At 39.2% G+C, this 23997-nt stretch overlaps 1 protein-coding gene across 1 annotated transcript in view; it reads right to left on the bottom strand.

The window, feature by feature from the left end:
- The window catches only part of wdr18 (WD repeat domain 18), a 56861-nt gene that overhangs the window by 14792 nt on the left and 18072 nt on the right, over positions 1-23997 (bottom strand). Inside the window, exons 5-7 of the mRNA XM_018745784.2 lie at positions 20112-20255; positions 14577-14641; positions 9551-9675 (exon numbers count right to left, since the gene is read on the bottom strand). Coding sequence (XP_018601300.1) covers positions 9551-9675; positions 14577-14641; positions 20112-20255 — 334 coding nt within the window. The remainder of the gene's footprint in view (positions 1-9550; positions 9676-14576; positions 14642-20111; positions 20256-23997) is intronic.

The raw sequence follows: 23997 nt of genomic DNA, 5'->3' as shown, positions 1-23997 counted from the left end.
AATGACGTGACTGGATCAGGTAAACTATTTTACAAACTTCATTTACCTGATGCTTTTTTCCTCCAAAGCAAATTACAGTGTTAACACACTTACAATCATATGCCCATGTATACATTTGGGTAATTTTTACTGGAGCAACTTTAGGGTAAGTACCTTGCTCAAGGGTATAACAACTGGAGGTGAGACTTGAACCTGTGGGTCTAAAGGCAACAGTTCTAACCACTACACTACCAGGTGCACCCTATTTTAAGGATCTTTCTTGTGAACACAAAGCTTTTGCAGAATATCAAAATCACTCTGCATTTAGAGTTTTTGTGTTGTCAGCAGTTATATCAAGCTCATTTTTCTCCAACAAGCTCATTCTTTGAACAGCCTAAATCCTACGGTCTCAAAATGTTCAATGCCAAGAAGCTGTTGTATTTTAATTATCCAGAACCCAATGCTGATTAGCTACACTGAAGCAGCAGTGGTAAATAAACACATTGAAAATGTAGGAGCTTCAACAGAAGAAAAGAGAGAAACAAGGTTTAACTGCTTTTGTATTCAAGAAACCTCAGAGAAACAGGCTTATATTATCAGCAGATATACCCATGCCATCATAATTCACCTTCCCTGTTTCAATAGACAAAAATTATTTCTAAGCATAAAAACTTGGGGTCAGCTTCATGGTGTGAAGCTCAAGCCAAGCTCAATAGTCAGTAGACCTGGTTCACTATTGCCCTCAGATAACAACAAAGGCTAAAGACCTCAGAAGGAATCGTCACCACTATGAATTAGAAGATTCAAAGTTTAAACTTCTAAATCCACTCTGGTTTGGTTGCAGGGTCTCATCTACTTTTAGTACTATAAATAGTAGTTGTTAACCAATGTTTTCCTGAAACATTAATTTTTGGTTAATATCTTTCTTAAAAATTCCAGGTAAGATCTCACACACAAAAAGACTCATCCAAAACCAGTCAATGAAAACTTAGATTTCATCTCAGTACATCAACAGTCTCAAAGTTCTGATGCTCAGAGTTACTTCAACAATTAAAAAAGAAGCTGAAATGCTAATCATATTCCACGATGCAACACATGCAGTCCTTTAACTGAACAGATTGCCCCCCTTAGGACTACAACTGCAAACAAAATACTTGTGATAAAAAAATGTATTTTTGACAGATGGAAGGAACAGATCATGTTCACTAGAGACGAAATTCACAGTTATATCTAAAACCCTCCCAACATCCCAAGCAGAGAGCTGCACTGCTCCACCTCTGAGCACTTCAAAAGGCATCCAAAACCAAAAGTCTGTACTGTATATCTCAGTTTTGACTCTGATGCAGTGGAATGGATTACTAACTAATTTCAGTGTAAGGGTCAGTTTGAGAGGAATAACAGATGAGTGACATGCCGAAGAAGGGGATAATTATATTGTATGAGGTTTCTACAAGTTGTACTATCTTCATCGTCCTGTTTGTGCTGGCCACGAACATGCTTGCGAAGTCACAGAAGATGACTGCATAGATCCACCCACCAAGTTTAGTGTCAAGCAACCACCCATCAGAGCCTTCATGGACAACTGGACACTGCCAACATCATCCGTACCAGGGACTAGAGTGGCTTAGTACAAGGGCAAGGATGAGTTTTAAGCCAAAAAAAGTCCAGATCACTCGTGCCGAGGAAGGGAAGGCCTACTGAAAAGTTCCACTTTAACACAGGGAAAGCACTGATTCCATCCGGTTTAGAGAAGACAGCAAAGAGCTTAGGCAAGTGGTTCTGACAGCAGGATACTGGATGAAGGATACAGTAGCAATTTTGGCAACTTGCACAGAGTTGGAGGGGTGGCTAGCAGCAGCCAATAAGTCAGGACTTCAGACAAATTTAAAGCATGAGAATATCAGTACGGCATGCTGCCACGAGATCTCTGTTCCATTCCAGTTTACAAAGTCACAGTGTCAACAGTTGTGACATTCAAGTGAAAAATAATCTTATTTTTTGGGTGGCTTGATGTATCTCAAAGTTTGAAAAGCATTGTCTTATACAGACAGAATCAAAAGCTAAAGTCACCCTTTAGCAGCCTAGAGCAGGTGTTTAGGGTAATGTGGGCAAGGAAAGTGCTGCAATACAGGGATTCAAGTGATTGTAGTGTTGCTGGAGCAGCCATCGAGGTAAGCTCAGGAAGGAAGTGGAGTGTGGTGGCTGCAGTGGGACAATGGAGTGAGCACAGAGGCTTCTGGAAAAGCAGGTTTGGGCAATGTTCCAAAACAACAAGGTCGAGGGGAAGGAGAGACACAAACTGATATAGCAATGGAGGAGGAACGTATGGGTAGGATAGCTGGGATGCAGCAGCAGGAAGTGTGGACTAGTTGGAAAAAAGCGCTTGAATCTAAGGGTTTGTGAACAGAGCTCTGGAGAGCAGAACCTCACCATATTAAGTTTTTGGTCCAAGCAGTTTATGCTATGCTGCCTAGCCCATCTAACCTGTATAGGTGATGAAAATTTGATTCTCCAGAATGCCTATTACGTTTAAAGAGAGAATCATTGCAGTATGCCCTCAAGTGGTGGTCAAGAGCACTGGGGGCTGTTTTCTTTAGCACCACATCCAGATATTCAGGGCAGTGGGAGAATGTATCAGTGTAAGCACAGTACGCAGTAGGACCTGCCAGCTGGCAAAACAGACCATAGTATTTGCCAAGGAAGGTGAAAGAGGAGAATCGGCATCTGGTGGCAGTTCAAGTGTTCTGGTGACAGTGTGAGACCGGCAATTGATGGCTGATAGAGGTAGGCATTTAAGGCTTCCAGTCACCATTACTAAGGCATCTCTGATGCTAGACATTGTGCTGCTGTCAAAAACCATTGACATTGTGTTGCTGTCAAAAGCCTTTAAGCAAGTCGTCCTGTTAGAGCTTGAGAAGAACGGATGGGAGGAGTTAATGACACAATGATGCCGGAAAACCAGCATTTCCATAACAGAAGAAGCATATTTATTAAATCCATTATTAATAACAGGTTATTATGGCTTAAAGGCTGTCTTAGCGATTAAAACAATCACATGCTACAAGACAGATAATCTTAAAGTAATGGAAACATGGCTCAGACACAAGGAAAACATGACACTTTATCAAACTACCTTTAATGGGTTTTCATTTATTCATGTTGCTTAGGTTGTTAGGATTATTTTGCAATATAAGAGACAAGACAAAACTTCTTACCGCTGAAATCTGAATTTACTTTCTGAGAGAACATTTCACGTTTACCAGTGAGTTGATGAGTATTTGCACCATTCAATACAACAATAATTTTTTGTTTACAAACCAGCTGGACTATATGAATATATCTGACTGAATATGTTTTAAGTTTCCCAAACACTATATGTGCAATATAAACATTATTGGAAAATATCTCACCTCCAACTGTGGTATCCTTGCACAAGGCACTTACCGTAAATTGCTTCAGTAAAAATTACCCAGCTGTACAAATGGGTAAGCAATTTTGGGTAGATTAACACTAAGTCACTGTGGAGAAAAGCATCAGCTAAATGAATAAATGTTAACGTAAATGATGGAATTTCTGTCCTAAACTTTTATCTCTTTCATTAGTAATGTCCATTATAGAAACAAATAAATAGAATTTTTTTAAATCATAATCTATACTGAGATATTTCCCTGTCTGCTTGCTTTAGAAATGCAACTACACTGGCACATACAGTCTGCCCAATGTTTGCAGACCACTTTTCAATTTCCAGTTGCACACCTCTTAAACACAAAGCCTTAGTATACCTTAGCTGTTATATGTGCTCCCCTACTGCTGCAAATCTTTTCAATGAACTACTGGAAGTTCTGTCTAGGGATGGAGGAGTTCACTCACTCACTCCTCAGTGGATGATGTGTTAGATGTCCTCAACAAAGCATTGTCTTACATGCTGGACTCTCCTATACCTCTAAAAAAGGGGGGGAGTATAGCACAGCACAAAAAAAATATTCCAATAAAAGCCAGAAGTAAAGCTAAAATAAAAATGGCCACACATCTACACTGTCTTAGTATCAACACTGTATGTGATTTCCTCCTAGATGTAATCAGCACTTTATGAAAATATGCATACTTGCATGAATGACCTTATGAAATACACTTTCGTACCTAAAAACACTGGAAAAATAATTAGTAATGAATTTGAATTATCTTCATAACTGCATTTTATAAATCTATTTTTTAATTTTTCAAGCATGATGTCCGACATGACTCTATTTAGGGACCCTACTGTACTCGTCTTTCTTTGTAATCCCAGTAAATTTCTGAAATTTTCACAATAACTTCAGCCACAATCCCCTGAAACAAATCTGTTAAGAAAACTGATGATGATTAAGCCCCAAAAGCATGTATAAATCAATAGACATTATTTCACTTAATTTAGTTAGCTAAGCAAATTGTTCAAATTTGGCATTTCCAAATCACTTGCTCTTTAAGGTTCTTTGGATTGCAAGCCATACAAGTGAACCCAAATATACATAGCAATTTTAGATCTTGGAATTAATGCAAAAATACTGTATTTATTAAGAGAGGAAAAAGAAATCTTGGTTTTAGCACCGCATCTCTATTTTTTACTACTGTAGCGATGTTAAAATCGCTGCTATACAACTTGTTTAAAGTTCAAGATTTGCATGTTTAAAGACTAAGATTTTATTGTTTCAAGAAGTAGTTACTTAGTTCTCGCTAAGTAATTTAAGAAATTCTGTAGCACAGGGGCTCTCTGTAAGAAGCGTTATCAAACTGTCAGGTGAGATGCAGAGACAAATGGCTCTGAACTACATTACATTCCAGCTGGAAAGAGCTGCTCTTGCAGTATAACTGATCTTAGCCTGTGTGGTCCTCCTATCAGTGGAGTCTTCTGGACTCGGAATGCTTCCATATCTATGTTTCGCACCCATGATCTGCAGACTTATGTTGCTAAATGCTGCCATATTCATTACAACTTTTTTGTCCTTTGGTTCTTCCTTAATCTCTTACACATTATCAAAAGCAATGTCTGAATGACGGCACAAAAGCCATGAGCACTTCATGAAAACTGCCTGAATTATATGACAACTGTATTATAGATGTGGCCAGCCACCAGAGACTTGTGAAATATTTTTCAAAACATCACATTACACCTCAAACCCCTACTGGTTTTTGACCATCCATAGAACATAATTTCTTTTATAAAACACCCTACAGAAATTGGTATTTCACGCACAGCAGTATTTTAAGGTCAACTTGATATGAAACACTTTTTCCTCCACAAGTTGGTAGGCCGAACACTTTTACAGGAACCACACACTGTCAGTTTTACTTTAATGACCTTATACATTAGTTTTTCTATAATTAAGTACACATAATAAGACTCATCAGAAAAAATACAGTTCAATACCTTATTTTTGACATTTTATCACTGGTCTCTTCCTCTTTTATTTGAAAAGTAGTTTCAGCACTTTTTAGTGATACATTTGTTCTGTATTAATTTATTAATCACATAGATGTGAAAAAACTGGGCCACTGAGAAGGGCATTCTCTCCTCAAATGAGCTTTAGTGGTCAACTAAGACTGGTATCTACAAGCGTGAGAAGCACACTCTGTGGAATCAGCTTGTTTAAACTGTATCTGACATTATACAGTACTCGTATACATGTAAGAGTACAGACTGTTAGAGAATAAATAAATTAAATTTACAATTAAGCTCCAAAACAGACTTCAATAGAAGTCAACAAACCAACAAAAGCACATACTTTGAAATACAATAGCTAAAATAGTTCAAATAAAATAAAACAGTTAAATGCAGTTTGGGTACGAGGGAAGTACAGTTAATATAAGCAAGATAAAAACCATATGTAAAAGTTCCTAATGTTCAGTTAGTTTAAATCATCAGTCAGTATAGGTAGTCCTCTAGTTACAACAAATGCAACTTACAATGACCCCGACTTAGGGTGGCAGTCCCATTAATCTTATTATATTGTTTTCCACTCCAAACTTTTGATCATAACACAATGCACCCATATTTCTTAGTGTAAGTCTCAGTCATTAGTAGCTATTGTGTTTAATTTGTGATTCCTTTCAAGTTATTTTTTATTTAAAATGGCTAGCAGGAAAAAGAGTAAATGTTCTAGTGGTGCTCAAAAGAAAATGTGGAATAGGTTTAGAAATGAAAGTGAAAAAATAATGCACAGTGAAAATACAATTATAATACTGCTCTGTATTTATATTTTCACTCTATATTAATATGAATATTCAGTGATTCAAAGAATGCAAGAAAGTCAGTTTCTTAAGAAATGAATTTAGATAACATGGTATGAACATGGCATGCATAAAAAGGGCATTGAAGGTGAGTGAGAACATGTTTAAATAAATTCAACAAAAAGCAGTTTTAAAGTTGGCATACCGCCAACTGGTGCAAAATCCTTCTAATGTGACAGCTGACATACTGAAAGTGTTTGGTGTATGGCAGGTTCAATCATTCGCATCTGTAGGGTGCAAGTAAGGTCATAATTACGCACTCTGAACTGAGCTATAGTATTTAGGAATATTTTTAATAGGAAAAATTTGCGTAGATAGCACAATTTGGAATATATGCATTTTTCCAGAACAAAACACTGGCATAAAGTGAGAACCCTCTGTATAATGGGATTTTCAATGGGGTTTTCAATGGGGTTTTTGGAATAGAACCTGTCATAAGCCAGGGACCACCATTACTTTGCTAGTGTAGCCTGATACATACAATAGATCATAACCTTAAAAACAAGTTAAATGATTTGGCATAAATATTGGACAGATTATAATATTTGTTTTTACATCATCAGTGATCTTTACACTGCAATTATTTACGGGAAAGCTGAAGCTGTATGACACCATCATAAATCACAATAACATTTAAATAAAAAAAAAATTCAGAAATTAGTCTGACTTTATGGTATTTAATAAATTGTCTTTTACTTCATTCCTTATCACTGAAAAGACTATCCTTGTACAAGAAACAGAGTTAATGGAAACCCAGACTACTTACAGTATCATCCTAGGCAATGAAGAAACCACTAGGACAATTTCCCACTTTGTATAACCAAAACTCATTACTGTGCATCCCCAGCAGCACCAACCTAGTGGGTTTTGTTGCCTTTGGGCAAACAGTGAGGATGCTTCTGGCAGAAACAAAACACAGAAATCCCAGGGTTTCACTGATCCGGGATAATTCCGATTTCTCTATTTCCCATTGCCAACAAAAATCATTTTCAGTCAAAAATTTGAACTGAAAGAAGCTTGTGTAACGGTTCTCTCCTTTTTAATCCAATATTGTCATTCCTCTACCTTACTCATTGCTGACACATAGTTTCCCGTGCTTACGTGCCACCTTGGTGATATAGGAAGCCCTGCCCCCTCCAATCGAGTAGCTTAGTTCCACGTTAGAAAACTGAACTGAACTATGTTGCACACCATTCATCTGCCCTCGGTCTCTGTCCTTACTTCTTCCAGCTATTTTTGATGTCCTCCCTTTATTCCCCTTTAGCAAATACAATGGCCACACTGCAGTTACTGTCAAAGACCACAATGTCAAAGAAAATCCACACATACAAAAAAGGAAAGACATTAGAAACCTTACAAATTACTAGAATTAATATACACCATTACTTTTAGTCTTGCTTTAAAATAAAGCAATTTTCCCATCTCCAACAGCACTTTCTCTTCACGGAATGAGTTGCTTGCTTTTCTCAGTAATTGATTGCAGTCCACAAACATGTCTGTATACAGAGTCAACATCTGCCTTCATTGGTTATTCAATTCAGGTGGCATTCATCCCATTACCCCTTGACACGTTTTGTCTTATATGTTTCCCACATACCTGCAAATGCTCAGAGCCCAAGGTCACCCTTTCCTCTTTACTTGTCTACCTGACTGACAAATACCAAAGTTTGTTGGTCAAGAATACAGTTTTATTTTCATCCTAATCCCACCAAGATAAAATAATCAGCACAACTAAATGTCAGAAAGTAACTTGAAATCATGATAGTGGCCATGATATCATCTAAGAATCCAACACTTTAGTATTCAGAAGATACAAAACCCTGGATTTAACCTATATAACCCTATAATATATATATATATATATATATATATATATATATATATATATATATATATTATAATATTTCTGCCTAAGTGCAATACAAACTCTACAGTAATGGGTTCATGCAGGAACACAGAGACATTTTGCATTGCTGTAGGTACTATGTATTTAAAAGACTTTAATGTGGATTTTTTCCTATATAAGTCAATCTTTTTGGTCCAAGGAACAGAGAAAGAAAATGGAAATTTTACTTCTCCAGTAATTCTCAAACTAAGAAGATGTCCTGCCTGATTGTGCCCCTTGCTCAATTTTCCCATCATTATCAATCAAAATGTCAAAATTTGGTTCACTCTAGTTGGTGTGCTGCAGTATACGTTCATGCTTCAGGTATCTCTTTTTGAGTACGCATGCAAAAAAAGAGGTTTCTAAACAGTGTCATTTTCACAATCTACAAAAACCACTGCTACTATTGGACAATACTGTACATGTAACTGTCAGTACACTAAGTTTGAGCTTCTAATAACAACAACTTGGAATCTTGTTCAAAAGCCTCAGTCCCACAAACAAGCATTTTTCAAATCCCCTTTCCCTTGAAAAAGGTGCTGCTCAGTGTTCCTAAGACTTCCCCTCTGCAGCCAAAGGATCAACAAATGTGTCTGCTAAATGAATAAATAAAGATGTAAGCAAGTCCATGGGTTTCATCAGCATCCTGGATTTCAGTTCCAACAGTACATTTCCATGTAAAGGCTGGCCATTTCAAAGTACCTGCTACTCTGTGGGTGAGATGTGTCAGAAACAACAGTGCTACTTTGAGAAGCACCAAACCAACCAATCACAAACTAATACCAAAACTTTCAACATAAATGAACAGATGCATTTTGGTTAAATAACTGTGTATTACAGTCAACGAAGGGAACAAATATCATGACTATATGTACGGTTTCTGGTGACATATTCTTTGGAATTCCCAAAAGGATACACATTCATTAATTGTAAAGCACTGAGCTCGAAAACATGGATTTCTATACAACAAATGAATATTCCCAGGAAACACTGCATTTTCACTAAACAGTGGTATACCTTATTTAATTATGAATGCTTTGTATCAACAGCATGCCAGACAACTGACAGTTTGTCAGTTTTGACAAAGAACCCCATGCTGGACAAGACAGAAGGAGAATAACACTGCTGGAGAGTGAGCGCATTTCTGCCGAGGTTATGTCAGACATCTAATACAGTTCAGGCAGCTTTTGGATTTAGGGTTCGAAAGTGAGAGAGCAATACATTGAACCAGCCTGGCTCCCAACGCAAAACACAAAAAGTAAAACCCCATGAAAAATAACAAGTCTGGTGGTGATTTAGAAGGAAAACTATTTGATCCCTAGTGGTCAAGAGAACTGTACAAATGATACTGGAATGCAGAGACAAAGACTGACAACCTTCATGTGAGAAATAGCATCTATTCACCTATTCTTTATTCACCTTTATGGTTGATAGTCCGGATGCTTTGCTTGCTCTGGATGTCCCACAGACGGGCGGTCTCATCATGGGAGCCTGAGAGCAGGAGTGTGCCATCCATAGATACAGACAGACATGTCACCAAGTTTCTGTGAAAAACAAAAACATGTTTCAGTATGTTTTTATTTTCAGTTTGGTGATGTATGCAGAACAAAATACATTCAAAAATATTTAAGGCAATTAAAGACATTAGTGTTTGGATATATTTTTTGAGGAAATATATTTTATAAAATGATTCCATCTTATACCAGCAAGATAAAGTATATTCAGAAACTGAAGGTACCAAAGGTTATATTCAGACAAAGGTATCGGAGCAATCTAGCATAAAAAGTTGTAATTACAGTTGTGACATAAACGAGTAGTTGAACATTAAAAAATTGCACCAGTAATTTTACTTTTATCTATAGTATGCAGGTGCCATAAGGTATATTAATGGTGTAATTAATTCTTTACAGAATGTGACAATAAAGGTTAGGTAAGGACCAAATAATTTGTCTGCAGCTTGAGAAGAAAATTAAAAAACAGACCTAAGGACTGCTATATTTTCACTATAAAGCCAACATACTTAAATGAAAATTGTAAGAGGTCAAGCAAAAAGGTCACATTTGATCAGTGTAAGAACAGAGGTGACTGCTGATCATTTTTAGGCGCAACTCAGTCTTTTCCACTCTTGGGATTTTCCAGCAATACTGCTCTGGTCCTCAGAAACGGTGAGAGGGACCTTAGCATGGGTCATTTATTGTGTATTACAGATATCTGCTGCTGCAACAATATCAAGAAAAACAAGCAGAATCTGATCTGATCCTGGAAAAAGATTATAACTTGGGAAAGTATTAGAAAAATGATCACAGATTTATTAAAAATTTCTGATATGATGTGTTTTCCATTACTATACTTCTATTCAATAAGTTTTCCCTTCTGAAATACACTGCATGATGCCTACTGCATCATAGTGTAATAAAGCCATATTGGTAAACATTTCGAGGCAAACTTAAAAATAAATTAGTCTGTTCTGTTTGGAAGCAATCTGCAAAAAAGCTTCTGTGAACTAATAAGAATGATAAGCATCAGTCATTTCTAAATCTTTTGAAGTTCTGGCATTTTTCAATTTTTCTGCTTTTTAAAAATTTTCTCTGAATTTAAGTCCAAATTCAGGGAACCTACAAGTTAACCAGTTCATACTGTTGCTATTAACATAACACTTTCTACCCTGAAATGCAGTGAAAAGCTGATGTAACAGGTATTTTATTTCTACACTAGCATAAACAAAATTGCAAAAGTTTCCAACAGAGCTTTTCTGACATTAAATGAGAATTTACAGAGGGATTCATCCAAAATGTACTAATTTGAAAATAAAACATGTGTCTAGATCTTGCACATGACTATGTATACAAAACAAGTAACATTTTTCCTGAACTAGGACTACAAATATTGTGCTAACATTGTTGAGCAGTACCCAGAATTCTTAAGTTCCATTCCTGCTAATAAAGCTAACAGCAGTCAACGCTTCCTCACATTCAAGATAATTTTTCTGTCTTTTCACTCTGCTGGTCTCAATATTACACTTTCAAAATTCTTCTCTTTATATTATCAAGCTACAGCAAAATAGGTTATTGGATTTCATATGTAAGTTGTAACTAGGTAAATAAAAGAAACCTGACAGCTGTAAGGAAGACCCATTACATTAAGCTTACTATTAAATTAAGCCTACTTTGGGGATATTTGGTTTCAGTACTGAAACCTGCGTTAACGCCTTGCATCTTTTGGAGGCTGGAAACAAGGCTGGATGTACAATTTCTCCACTGGTGTTCATGATGGCAATGGAAGTGATTATAAGGGCTTCCAAGTGAGTTGTTGGCAGTGAATGGCTGCGGGATGGGATGCGTCTACCCCCTATTAGAGCATTCATGAATGACATGACAACAGTTAGAGCTACGGCTCCTTGTACTTGTTGTCTGAATGATAATTTGAAAGTGGGCAAAGTTGATGGTTAAGCTGTGTAAGTCCAGGAGGCCCTCACTTGCTGGTGAAAAAGTGGTGCAGGGAAGGTTTTGTATTAATGAGGAGGTAATTCCATCTGTTCTGGAAAACCCAGTTAAGAGCCTGGGAAGGTGGTATGATTCCATGTTGAGTGATAAGGAGCAGGTTATGGCACTAAAGGAAGTGGTTGTGAAGGGTATGCAGAGCACTGATGGATCCCTCCTGCCTGGGAAATTGAAGTTGTGGTGTCTGTAGTTTGGGCTATTGCCACGCATTAAATGGCCACGTACGGTATATGAGTTTTATGTCCAGGAGGTTGAGAAGGTGAAGGGGGTTATCAGTAAGGCAGTAAGAAGGTGGTTGGGAGTACCATGCTGTTAAAGTAGTGTAGCGTTGTATGGTAAGGGCATGTTGGAGCTGATGGTGACAAGTTAGGTTGAAGAATGTAATTGTGCTAAAGTGGGCTTGGAGATGGCATTGACAGAGTCAAAAGATGGGTTTTGAAAAAAGTGGTCCCGCCGGTGAGGAGGGGGTGGAACCCTAGAGATGCAGTCCAAAGCGCTAAAGGGGCACTGCAGCTGTTGGACGTGGTTGGTGAAGTGCAGAGGGGGAAGGCGGGTTTTGGCTTTGACCGCATGTGGCAGTTGTGGAGTGCTGTCCTGGAAGCAGATAAACGGAGGCTGGTTGCTGAGCCTGTTCGGGAACAGGGAAAGGAGGTGAGGCATGCAAAGGCAGTCACACTGGTAAAGCAGGGTCAGTGGGTGAACTGGCAGGGCGTGGAGAAGTGGAAGCTATGCTGGCAAGATGTGTGGGCTATGAATTGAGTCGCATTAAGTTCATTGTTGGAGCAACATATGATATCCTGCCAACGCCACAGAATGTTAAGCAGTGGGCAGGTGGTGACTGTTGTACGCTGTGTAGTGGTTTGGCAAAACTGAGGCACATTTTGTTGGGACATAAGGTTAGCTTGGTGCAGGGGTGTGATAATCAAGTACTTAAATGTTTAGCAGGTGTTTTGGAAAGCAAATGATGTTGGTGAATTCTTTGCCTGTTGGCAGTATAACTAATATGATTGGATTTGTGTGGGTGGGAGAGAATAATACTGTGCAAGAGCGGACATGTCTTTTTAGGTGGGGTAATGCACAGAACTGGAAGCTGCTGGCTGATGTGGGCAAACAGCTCCAGGTTCTTGTGGTTACTTCAGTACGTCCAGACGTGGTGTTATATTCAAAGTGCGAGCGGATCGTGTACTTTGTAGAGTTAACAGTGCCGTTTGGGGATGGTATTGGGGAGGCATATGAGCAGAAAATCTAAAAGTATACAGATTTGGTGGCACAGGCAAGAGACCAGGGGTGGCGGGCTCACGTAAGACCGGTAGAGGTAGATGTCACGGGGTTTGTGAACAAATAAGTTACGTCGTTGTTGAGGGAATTTGGTGTTAGAGCCCATTTGTTAAGGGTGACAGTGAAGGACCTGTCTGAGGCTGCTAAGAAGGTGAGTCAGTGGTTATGGTTAACATGAGGGCAAAGTAGTTGCGGTTAAAGGTCAGAGGGAGGTGTAGTGGTCGCTTAAAATTAGTGGCAGGTGCTAGCAATGGGAAGCAGCTGTTGGTATGTAAGGAGGCGTGGCCTTGTTAACTGGGTTGGTTTAAGTTTGTGGACTGGTGCATTTGTAGCTTTTGTTGGAATGTATGGAGATATGGTATTATCTGGGATGGTTTGAGTTTGTGGAGTTGGTGTGCTTACAGCATTTGAGGTGTGGTATTGTATAATTTGGGGGGGTTGAGTTGTGGAGTTGCTGCATTTGAGGATGAAGGGCATCTAACATGTATGTGGAGGGGGAAGGTCTGGGATGCTAGATTGCACTGTTGAGCCTTCCTGTTGTGTTGTGGGCCTAATTCAACTAAACACCAACAAAGGGAGGTGTCCACTTGACACCCTCAATTAAATACCCATATTGGCACCCTGTGGTTGATGTGGTGGTTGGGGGAGGAAATTTAGCCGCTTGGTCTTCAGCCATGGAGATGTATGATTGTGATGCCGGATGTTTTTCTCTGTGGCTTCATGGTGAAGTCGGTTGGACTGGGTCCTTGTGTACAGCCATTGTAATATGCACATGGGTTGTAACATCTTGTCCTGCGTATCTTTAATGTAAAGTCATTAACATGACTTCCTGCATATCAGATGTGGACCTTTCACTGGTCTTTCCGTTCGTGCAACTTGAGTTGTCATGTGATTGCTGCAGAACCTTGGACAAACTTTTCCTCAATGGCAGCTCAAGTGTTGTGATTTCATGGTGAGCTGCTGAGTAAGGGTAAACTTGGGTATCTTGCTAAGATGTACTACCACTGAAAGAACAAAGGGGGTCACTGGATTTACTCACTGTGAAGACAGAACACACACGTACGCATGCACACACACACACATTTTCTGAACCGCTTGTCCCATACACACCCAGGACGGGACGCCAGTCCATCGCAAGGCACCCCAAGCAGGATTTGAACCCCAGACCCACCAGAGAGCAGGACCCAGTCCAACCCACTGCGCCACTGCGCCCCCCATGAAGACAGAACAGTAGTGCTGAAATTATTCACAGTTCTCTCCATATGAACCCAAACTCCACAATTTTTTTTAATCAGACTTCAACATTGTTCTTAGATTTGATTTTCATACAACCAGATACCTATTTGCCAAGAATCTGCTCTTGAAGCACAACAATGGGGAACTTTCAATGTACTTTCAATGTCAAACAATACTAGTCGAATGCTCCATGTCCTCTTGCTCCATGCTACCTTCTGAAGTGATACAATGAGCATTTCGGTCTCTGGCACAAGTGTACAATGTCTGCAGGTAGCTGCCATCGACACTGCTTCATGCACCTTGGCCATGTCCGAATGAAGGTCTAGAATTTGTGGCACCTTCTCTATGGAATAGAGGAACTTCTAGCCTCTTGAAATTTTAAATCTGAAAAAGTTACGTGTGTGTAATATAATGAATAAAAGGAAGACTACCTGTGTCCTTTGAAAACCTGATTGCCTTCATTGTCAGACTGGAAGGTCTTTTCCCGGCTGAGGTGCTGCAGATCAGAGGAAAGGAAAAGTTGAGTCATTTCATGAGGGTAAAGAAAACTTAAATAATCAACTCCTTTAGACACTGCACATGTTGTGTACATATATAGATGTGTTCCTCCATTTCTTTGGCTATATTCACTTCCAGAATAATTTGATTCAGTTAACACTGCTTGAATTATAGTAGGTGAATTACAATAGTACAGAGGCAAGATGGAGCAAAAATTCCTGAATTTGAACTAAATCAATAACAGATCATTACCTTTGCATTTTAACACTTCTCTTTAACAGTCTCAAACATGCTGATTGAGCAATAAATGTGTTAAAGGGAAAGACAGTTGTTCCTTAATGTATCATACTGTGTATAAATTGAGGGGGCAGCTGGTAGGGTAGTGGTTAGAGCTGCTACCTTTGGCTCGAAAGGTTGCAGGTTCAATCCCCACCCCTGGCTGTAATACCCTTGAGCAAGGTACTTACTCTGAATTTCTCTAGTAAAAAATATTACCCACCTTTATAAATGGGTAAATAATTGTAAGCTTGTGATTACTGTAACCTTAACATGGAGAAAATCATCAGCTAAATAAATGTAAATGTGACTGGAAAAAAATAGAATACATTCCCAGGCCCACGAGGACATCCAAGAGCTTAAGACCTCAGACCAACTTTTTATGGAAATCATCATGGTGAATATGGCGGCGAATTGAAACCATAATTTGTTCAAATGTATAGAGAAGAAATAAGCTGGGGGGAGGGGAGTAATTTATCTGACAGCTGAGGGGGGGAAAAAAATGTTTGTGTCAGCTTGTTAAAAGCATAAAAAAAAATAACTGCTCTTTTCTGAAAACTGCCCAAAGACGACATACAATTTTTTCTTAAGTAGTTTCTAAGACAGAAAAAATGTCAGCATTGGACTTCAATACATACAGACTACAAAAAGGGGTGGACATATGTTACTGTTTGCTCTCCACAGGGGGGAATCCTCAGTCAGCGGACCTAATTTTCTCACTAATACTGCAATTCCATGCTTGGTCATCTCTAGAACATTTGAGCAACGAGGCAATCAACCACCGACCACAGCACCCCACCATTCCCAATGCATCCTCATCTGCTGCTGTTGTCTTGAACAATTCTGTCAAATTTTATTCACTTAACATAAGGATAGGTACTCTGCTATAATACTACTACAATATTAAGTTCTTTTTAAAAATAAAAAAATAAAAATAAAAATCTGCATTCAGAGCTGTTTAGGAAATTAAAACAGTCAGATAAACAACAGCGTTAAGACGGCAGAAAAATTGTGCGGGATACAGCTTAACTCAACTTTCCAAAGATAAACAATAACAGAAAGGGAGCAAATGAATGAGGAGTAACTAGATGAGAGATACATATGAAGCATATGCAGAACCTGAGGCTTTTACAGTTTCCATAATTAAAGAGATGGGCTGCATCCCAATGCACACAGGTACATACAATGAGCAAATCAACGTCTCAGCCCCACATTTAAGGATCTGTCAACGCATAATCCACTTGCATTATATTTGCAAGTCAATTTTGTTGCAAGACTAAATGTTGGGTGTGGGGAAAATAAACATACACTAAGATGACAGAGAACCACACAGCAACAGCTGAACAAAGCCAGAAGCAGTCTGCCTAAAAGCTATTGGTTGCTTAGTAGTTAGACAGCAAAGAGGCTTACAGTGCCACTATCAAAATCCACAAACTGAAATTTTAAAGATTAAGGCAAACACAGCAAACAGATGAAAGGCCAAAATTAAAATTTTTGGGAAAAACCAGCAGCCGTTTGTCACGAACTGGAAAAAGATGAGTTGTTTCATTTTGAATGAACTGCAGAGGGAAATGGACCAATCATATTTTACGAGGACCAGGGTTGAAAGGGGAAATGGATAAAATGCAGGGGAGGGCTGTTATTTTAGCAGAAGAGGAGATGTGGCCAATAAGAAATAATGAATTCTTGAGTACAATACTGACACCAGTATGCCAGAGGTCTAGCCAATGAATACCTGTTGACTTAGAATGGCAGATTTTACAACAAACCAATTTATACAGCAGGATATTCTTACTGCATCAATCCTGGGTATGTACCTTGGTCAAGTGTACTGCAGCAGGAGTGAAATTTGAAGAGGACACTTTCAAATTACAAGGCATCAACCCTAAACCTTAAACCACTTTTGCTTTTCTACTTACCAATTTAAAATACACACACACACACACACACACACACACACAGAATTTACTTTCTCTTTCTTTCGATAATCGATGTAGGCTAGAAGTAAAATAATTTCATGTCATGATTCACTTGGTTAGATTACTGGATGTATACTCAATATTTCATAATGTGTCAGAAAAGCAGATATGATGCAAGAGGGATTGTGGAGATGAATGTTATTCTAGTTGGTACATTGCTATAGTCATGAGCACTAGCATTCATTAATATCAGCGCTCTGACAGATGAGTAGGATCTTTCCAGATTATTCCAGATGTTGTCAAAAGTAAGAATACAATGTCCAGTGTCTTGTAAGAACACTGACTGCAAACATGAAGTAACAGGCTTGTCCAGTTCTTGTACAAGAAAGTGAGAGGGAAACAATACGAACATTTTTCATTTAATATCAACCACTTAATTACTTACTATAATTATCCTAATTAAAAATACCTTTAAACTGGATTACCTAGATAAAATAAGCGTTAAAAAAAATGATGGTAGAGTCCTTAAAAGGGAAGCTAAAAATGCTTATATATATATATATGAAGTTTGGATGTGACAGGTATAGCTGCAGAGTGGGATGAGAAAATGTCTAATTCTAGCAGAGGCAGAAAGACATAAAAGTTAATGCAAAACACTTTCTGGTAAATGCTTTTCAATCACCTTGAACACACATGGCTAGGGATGTTAAAAGCAAATTAAACTATCTTCTTCTAAAGCAGACAAACATTTTTTCAGTCAAGCGTCCTTGATAAAAATCCATTCCACAGAAAGGCTAGAGAGAATTACAGTTTAAATGACTAATGGAGTAATGGTAAACATAAAATTTTAAAAACCGTCTTGCGTAACACTTCAATGCCAAATAACATATCTGTGAGAAACAAATAAACATGCAAGAACCATAACACCTTTCTGTCATTTCATGAGAATAAGGGAATTCCAAACAGGACGCAGGCAGCAAACACAGAGAGGTAACAGCCATTGCTGTTGTGCAGGCTGAAAGGTAAGCTTGCCATTTCAACCTTTTTTTCTTACATAGATCAATTCCCTGAAATAACTTCCTTCCCTTTGTGGAGGCTGACACGTGAGGGCTGTGTGGGAGAGCCCCAAACTGTCAGGCAAGACAGATGAGGGAGGGTGGAAAGCAGGGGAGTGGAGAGACGCAGCTGGTGGAGGGGAGATCGAAAATCTGGTGTAGAACACCACAATGCACCCAACTCCCTAATTCTTCATTACAACAAGGCAGACACTTTACATGCATATCCAGCTCTCTTCTCGATCACAGCTTTGTGCTCTGACAGGCACAGAGTGAGTTATAGGTAGTGCAAATCCAACTGGCTGCACTCAGTGCCTTAATGAAAAGGTTCACTTGGGCATATGCAAATAAAGGATGTTGAAGGGGAGATAATTCCACACCTACCACCACAAAAAAGGTTTAAGGTTTAAGAGAAAAAATGAAAAGAAGAGCATGTCAACAACTGATGAAAAGGAAAACAGGACTGAGATCCTCTGCTGAAAGTAATTTCTAGAAATCCAGGCACATGCTCTTCAGTTTTAAAGCAAGGGGGATAAAATCAACTCCAAGTGCAGGCATCCGAGTTACCGCTATGCCTGTTTTCAAGGTAAAAAGAAACAAAAACCATAATAGTCTATAATTATGCCATTTTAAAAGTACACATTAGGAAAACTGTGCAAACCCATTCTCCTGCATTTTAACCATCTTAAATTGTAATTACTACAAGGGTAGCATTTGGGAAATATATTACAGTGCAGTGCATAGAAGGGTAAAGTTAACGTCACATACTGCCAGCATTCCTCAGGCTATCGCAGGCAAGCCATTTCTTCATCACCTGAGAGCAAAGAGACATGTGTCACCTGTCAGGCTCAGACCCTGCCTGACACGCGTCTGTCAATAGTGCTGCAGCTGAAAGTGAGTGTCTGCCTGGATGAGAACAGCCCATAATAGAAGAACCTTGCCAGGGTAATGATGTATGGGAGCTGTCATTGCTCATCTCACTCACTGTGTCCCAGGACATGGGGCAAAGGATACAGTCATCAGGGATGGGATTTTAATTACCAATAAAGAACATGGCTGATTTACAACACAAACATCACCAGGGTAACCTTACTGGAGATTCTGCTTCCTTCAGGGTGTCGGAGTTGTTTACACTTGAGGGTTTACTCCTTCCCGGGAGCGCAATACCGTTAAACACTCTGAAACCTCTCCAAGAGTCTCAGTTGGATGCCTTGAGCAAACGCAGAGCTGAACCATGCATGCGATACTTCCTCCATTAATGATCCAGCTGACTTTATAGTTTATGAAGGTAACAAGAACTTTGTGCCCTGATTTAAACTTGTATCATATGTACTTGTGTAGACAGGAATGTACAGGAGAGGGTGCACTGTATCTCCTCTCTCAATCCTATCAGATATGGGTTTGTTTGTGAGTTTATATGTGCCCTGCCTTGACCTCTCCATGAAGTCAGTGCTTTGGGTTTGAACATCACTCACAGTCCATACCCATCTAACAAATCACAACCGCTGAGGCCCTTCACAGCACCGATATAAGACATCAAGGAGATGATCAGACGAACCACCTTATGAAATAAAAATGATGTCTTAAGACTAAGTACACACTGTGAAAGTTAACAGCAAAATCATGGAAAAAGTAAAACTACTCAGCTGAGTTTGTATTTTTAAAACAGACAGACCACTGTGGCACAATGTACAATATCCCAGGAACCTAGAAACAAATATTTACCTTCACATCACAGCAACAAATGAGCAGGAGCAATATATACAGTTCACCTAGACCTAACAAAAGAGCATAACTACATGAAGTAGAATATACCTGTAGGAATTTGTGTTGGTCTGAGTCATTCCAGAATGGTCCAGTTCATGGGAATGTGCTGCATGTAAGAACCGTGATCCCATACTTCAAACAGCCCAATCTAGACACACTTTGTATGTGTTTTGATGCAAATTTTTGCCTATTAGGTATAGCGGCATATTTGGAAAATACCTGTACCTAGGTTTTCCATTATGAGGAAATTCATAAAGCACACAGTGCTCCCTTACTATTACAATCGGGGGGGGGGGGAACAAAAAACATAAAACCTTAGGCTACTAAAGACAGATTTATCAAGTATTAGGTCTAACTGGAAAAATACATCAAACACAGCTTTAAATGTTAACTTATTCTGACTTTGGTGCAGTAAGAGCTCAGATTTCAATAGAACAGGACAAGGCCTTACCGTGCTGCAGAGGGACACCTGGAATATATTGCCATCACTGCCACCACAGAAGAGGAAGTACTCGCAGGGGTCAAGGGTCACAGACATGATTCCCACATCAAAGAGGATGGATAAAAGCATTTCGCCCGAGGAGATCTCCCACAGCTAAAGAGGGGGGGGGAGAAAGACAGAGAAAGAGTGAGCAAGAGATGAATGACACATGAGCTCATCACTGGAGAGATGTCCAGAAAACCCTGCCTATCGGCAAAAATGTGAACAGTTCATAGCATTAAAATCCACCTCCGTGTGAGCTGTGTCTGCAATTTTTTTGTTCCAGCTCCAAATTAATTACTTGACAGATCCAATTATTTCCCTCATATGAACACTTAACATTTTGGCCAAAGGAACTTAAACTATCACTTACTGGCTGCTAAGCAGACATAAAACTTTGGCATGTGGGAAACTCATTCAATACTGGATCAGAGTGGAACCCCTCTGTTTAAGGTGTAATGGCTGGGAAGTTTCACTGCTAAAAGAGATGCATCTTGGATGAATTCTTCTGTGTGTGAGAATCTATAAATGTCATAGAGAACATGGGACAAGAAGGCACCACCCAGAAGGGCAGCCACAACAGCAGGTTATATTAACAAAGATGTAAACTCGATAGATGGACAGCATCAGTATTACTCCCATGTTCTCCTGCTTATGTTCCCTCAGAGACGGCATGGCCTGACTGTAGAATAACTCTGGACTCTTGCCCATAGCTAAACCATACAAGCTCATAATAAAGCAAAATGCTGAAGTAAAGATATGGAAATGTACACTTGGCAAGCCTTCGTGGTAATCTTGCCCCCACAGAATGTTCCAGAAGTCTGCCCTTCTCATTTTATAATAAATGGTCACAGATTTTGAGCTAGTGACTTTCACACAGTAGACCAATGCCTTTGTAAAATGTTTTACAAATTACAAAAAAGTGTGGAAATGACATTCAGGACATGTTCTTTTCAACTGTAATTAAAAGGACAATGTTAATCAGAAACTGTACAAAAGTCTATCTTGTTTTCTTAATCAAGGAATACTTAAAGAAAAAAATTACCTGCTTATGTTTAAAATTGTCTTGTATATTGATGAAAATGAAAACAATAAAAATTTCTTTTAATGTCACAATTACATTACCATATTTTATATATAATAGGGTACACCAAACAATGATAAATTTGGCACTGGTCATTGGCCTTGGTCAAATGCAGTAAAAAAAAAAAAAAAAAAAAAAAAAAATGGAAAGTTCAAAGCGCACTAACACTAAGCAGATGATGCTGAGAGATTAAGAATGTTTATTAATCTGCATACTATTCTGACTGTCAGTGGTAAGAAAGTGCTTGTCGGTTATAATACAGGCCTCTGGCTAACCAGCCTGGAGCAAAGCTTTGACCTTTCGTTCTCCTTGAGCCTAGACTCACCACCACTGGGCTCAATAATTTCGCTGGAGAGACTGGCAGCCCCTAATCCATAACTGCACATGATACAGAATAAAATGCCATGAGCCAATGACAAATCTCACGCAGAGGAAAGAAATAACGAGAAAATGTGCCTAAGCAACTAACTACAACCACACAAGAGACAAGTCTCAAAAACATTATATCCATAAAACATCTGAATTCATAGACCATGCAAAATACCTAACAGATAGACCACATTGAGTTTTTTCTTGTTTTACTATGATCTTTGCTCCCAGATCTCCATTGCCTGTAACTTGTCTTTGACAAAACATAAGTAAAACTAAAATGTAAAGTGTATAAATCAGTAACAATCAGTGACAACCACACACACACACACATTTTCAGAACCGCTTGTCCCATACGGGGTCACGGGGAACCGGAGCCTAACCCGGCAACTCAGGGCGCAAGGCTGGAGGGGGAGGGGACACACCCAGGACGGGACGCCAGTCCGTCACAAGGCACCCCAAGCGGGACTTGAACCCCAGACCCACCGAAAAGCAGGACTGTGGTCCAACCCACTGCGCCACCGCACCCACTATTTCCAACATAATAAAAATTTTTTTGTTAATGAAATCTGAAAACCACAAATATTCACTGCAGTAAAAATGTTGCTCTGCCACTGCAGGAGCAAGAGCGATTAAAGAGCTACAGAGGACCAACTACAGCAGCAGTAGAAAAAAGAGGAACATTCAAACCAGAGACAATGTCTTGGAGTGGACAAAGTATTCAATATTCAGTATCCAACATTTAGCCCTTGATGCAAAAATAAAATTTAATCTGGAAGTTCATCAAGTGCTTTAAAAAATGGTCTTCTACTTATTTAGCTCAACCTATTTAAAGAAAATGGATGGAGAAGATAGTCAAGTAATCATTTTGACAAAAAAGTTAAACGTGGCAAAGGAATTCTAAATTCAAAGCTGAAGGATGCTACAAATTACTTAAAGTCTATGAACATTTAGTCTACAATATAATGCTAAAATTCCCCTAATAATGAGTTTGCAAAAACAAAAATCCTCGGAATAAATGACACGCTCACAAAAATCAGCAGTTTAGGTTCCACGCAGAGCAGACAACAGTGATCCTGGAGCTCAGGGCCGAAACGTCACAAGATCAAGTCCCCAGGGCTGCTACCCATGTGGCAGGATACTTAACCTTCTTTAGGGAAAACCTACCTCTACACAGAAGAAACTATAAGCCCCGATGGCTTAAAACACACTAATGTAAAACATCATTTAAATGCCATGCAACAGACTTACGGCCTTGTTTAATGAAGCCACAACTGATATTCCACATTGGAAACTAACACACTGAACCGTGTTGTGAAAGCCAAGGCAAAAGGATGGAGTTAAAATTGACACAGCCATGCTCCGCCAGTTAATCCTCAACCGGAGCTCGGAGCAACACAAATTAATCGCTGAGGCAACAGATGCCTCGCTTATTCCAAATTGCTCGAGTGCGCCACTTAAACGCATCACAATACCTGCCCTCCAAGCATAATGTTCAACTGAATCAAAATTAAAAGCCTGGGTACCCATTGTTACACAAGGGGGATAGGTTTATCAGAACCAAAGGAACTGAAAGCAGTGTCCAGGCTTTACTGTGGCAAAAACATGTCTGTAATTAAAAGAGGAGTGCTTGAGGAGCTGCAGGAGAGGGAAGGTGGGGAGGGGTGGACAGATCAGTGTGGAAGCTCTGGGATTCCTGGCCAGAGAACAGTTGTCATCACATTAATGAAGCGCTGCTTTGCTCAAACACCCAGGGGAGAAAATGCTGGTATAAAACCTGCCAAGACAGAAAAAAAGGAGACTTGGGGTTTGACTGTTGAAATTCTAGTGGAAATACTGTCCGTAATTGCGTGAGGTAATGACGTGTTACTTGAGCGCGTGACTCAGACTACGGGCTGCGTCAGTGACTCTCTGCTCCGATACTGACTTGATCCAGGAGTTGCAATTCATTGCCTTCACAACATACTACACGAGTGATGAGGCTGTTCAGCTGTCTGTTAAAAATCACACTGACTCTGACTTTAAATTTCTGCTTATCAGCTTAATAAGGTATTTAGTTAGCTGGGGGTTTCTCCAAAGCAACTCAACACAAGCTACAAAAATAATTTACAAGAGGCAATACAAATTAACCTCTCCTCTGCCCCCCAAAAAAGAATCAATAAATACACCTGTAATGTATAACAGGGTACACCCAATGAAAAAAATGGTACAACAGCTTGCAAAAATACATGTTTTCTCATAAAATGGGTTAACAGTCAGTACAATAGCATTTTTGCCCCACAGATGACTAGCAAGGACAACTCCTCTCCCTGGTAATTGGTTCAAGGCAGTCATTCAACACTTCAACAACAAAGTAAACATGGAAAAGCCACTCATGGGAACATCTGAGAAAATGACAGAATA

Source organism: Scleropages formosus, chromosome 9 (genome assembly GCF_900964775.1).
Source record: "Scleropages formosus chromosome 9, fSclFor1.1, whole genome shotgun sequence".
Lineage (NCBI taxonomy): Eukaryota > Metazoa > Chordata > Actinopteri > Osteoglossiformes > Osteoglossidae > Scleropages > Scleropages formosus.
The sequence above is the reverse complement of the archived record's forward strand: the minus strand, read 5'-3'. Positions and strand labels throughout refer to the sequence as shown.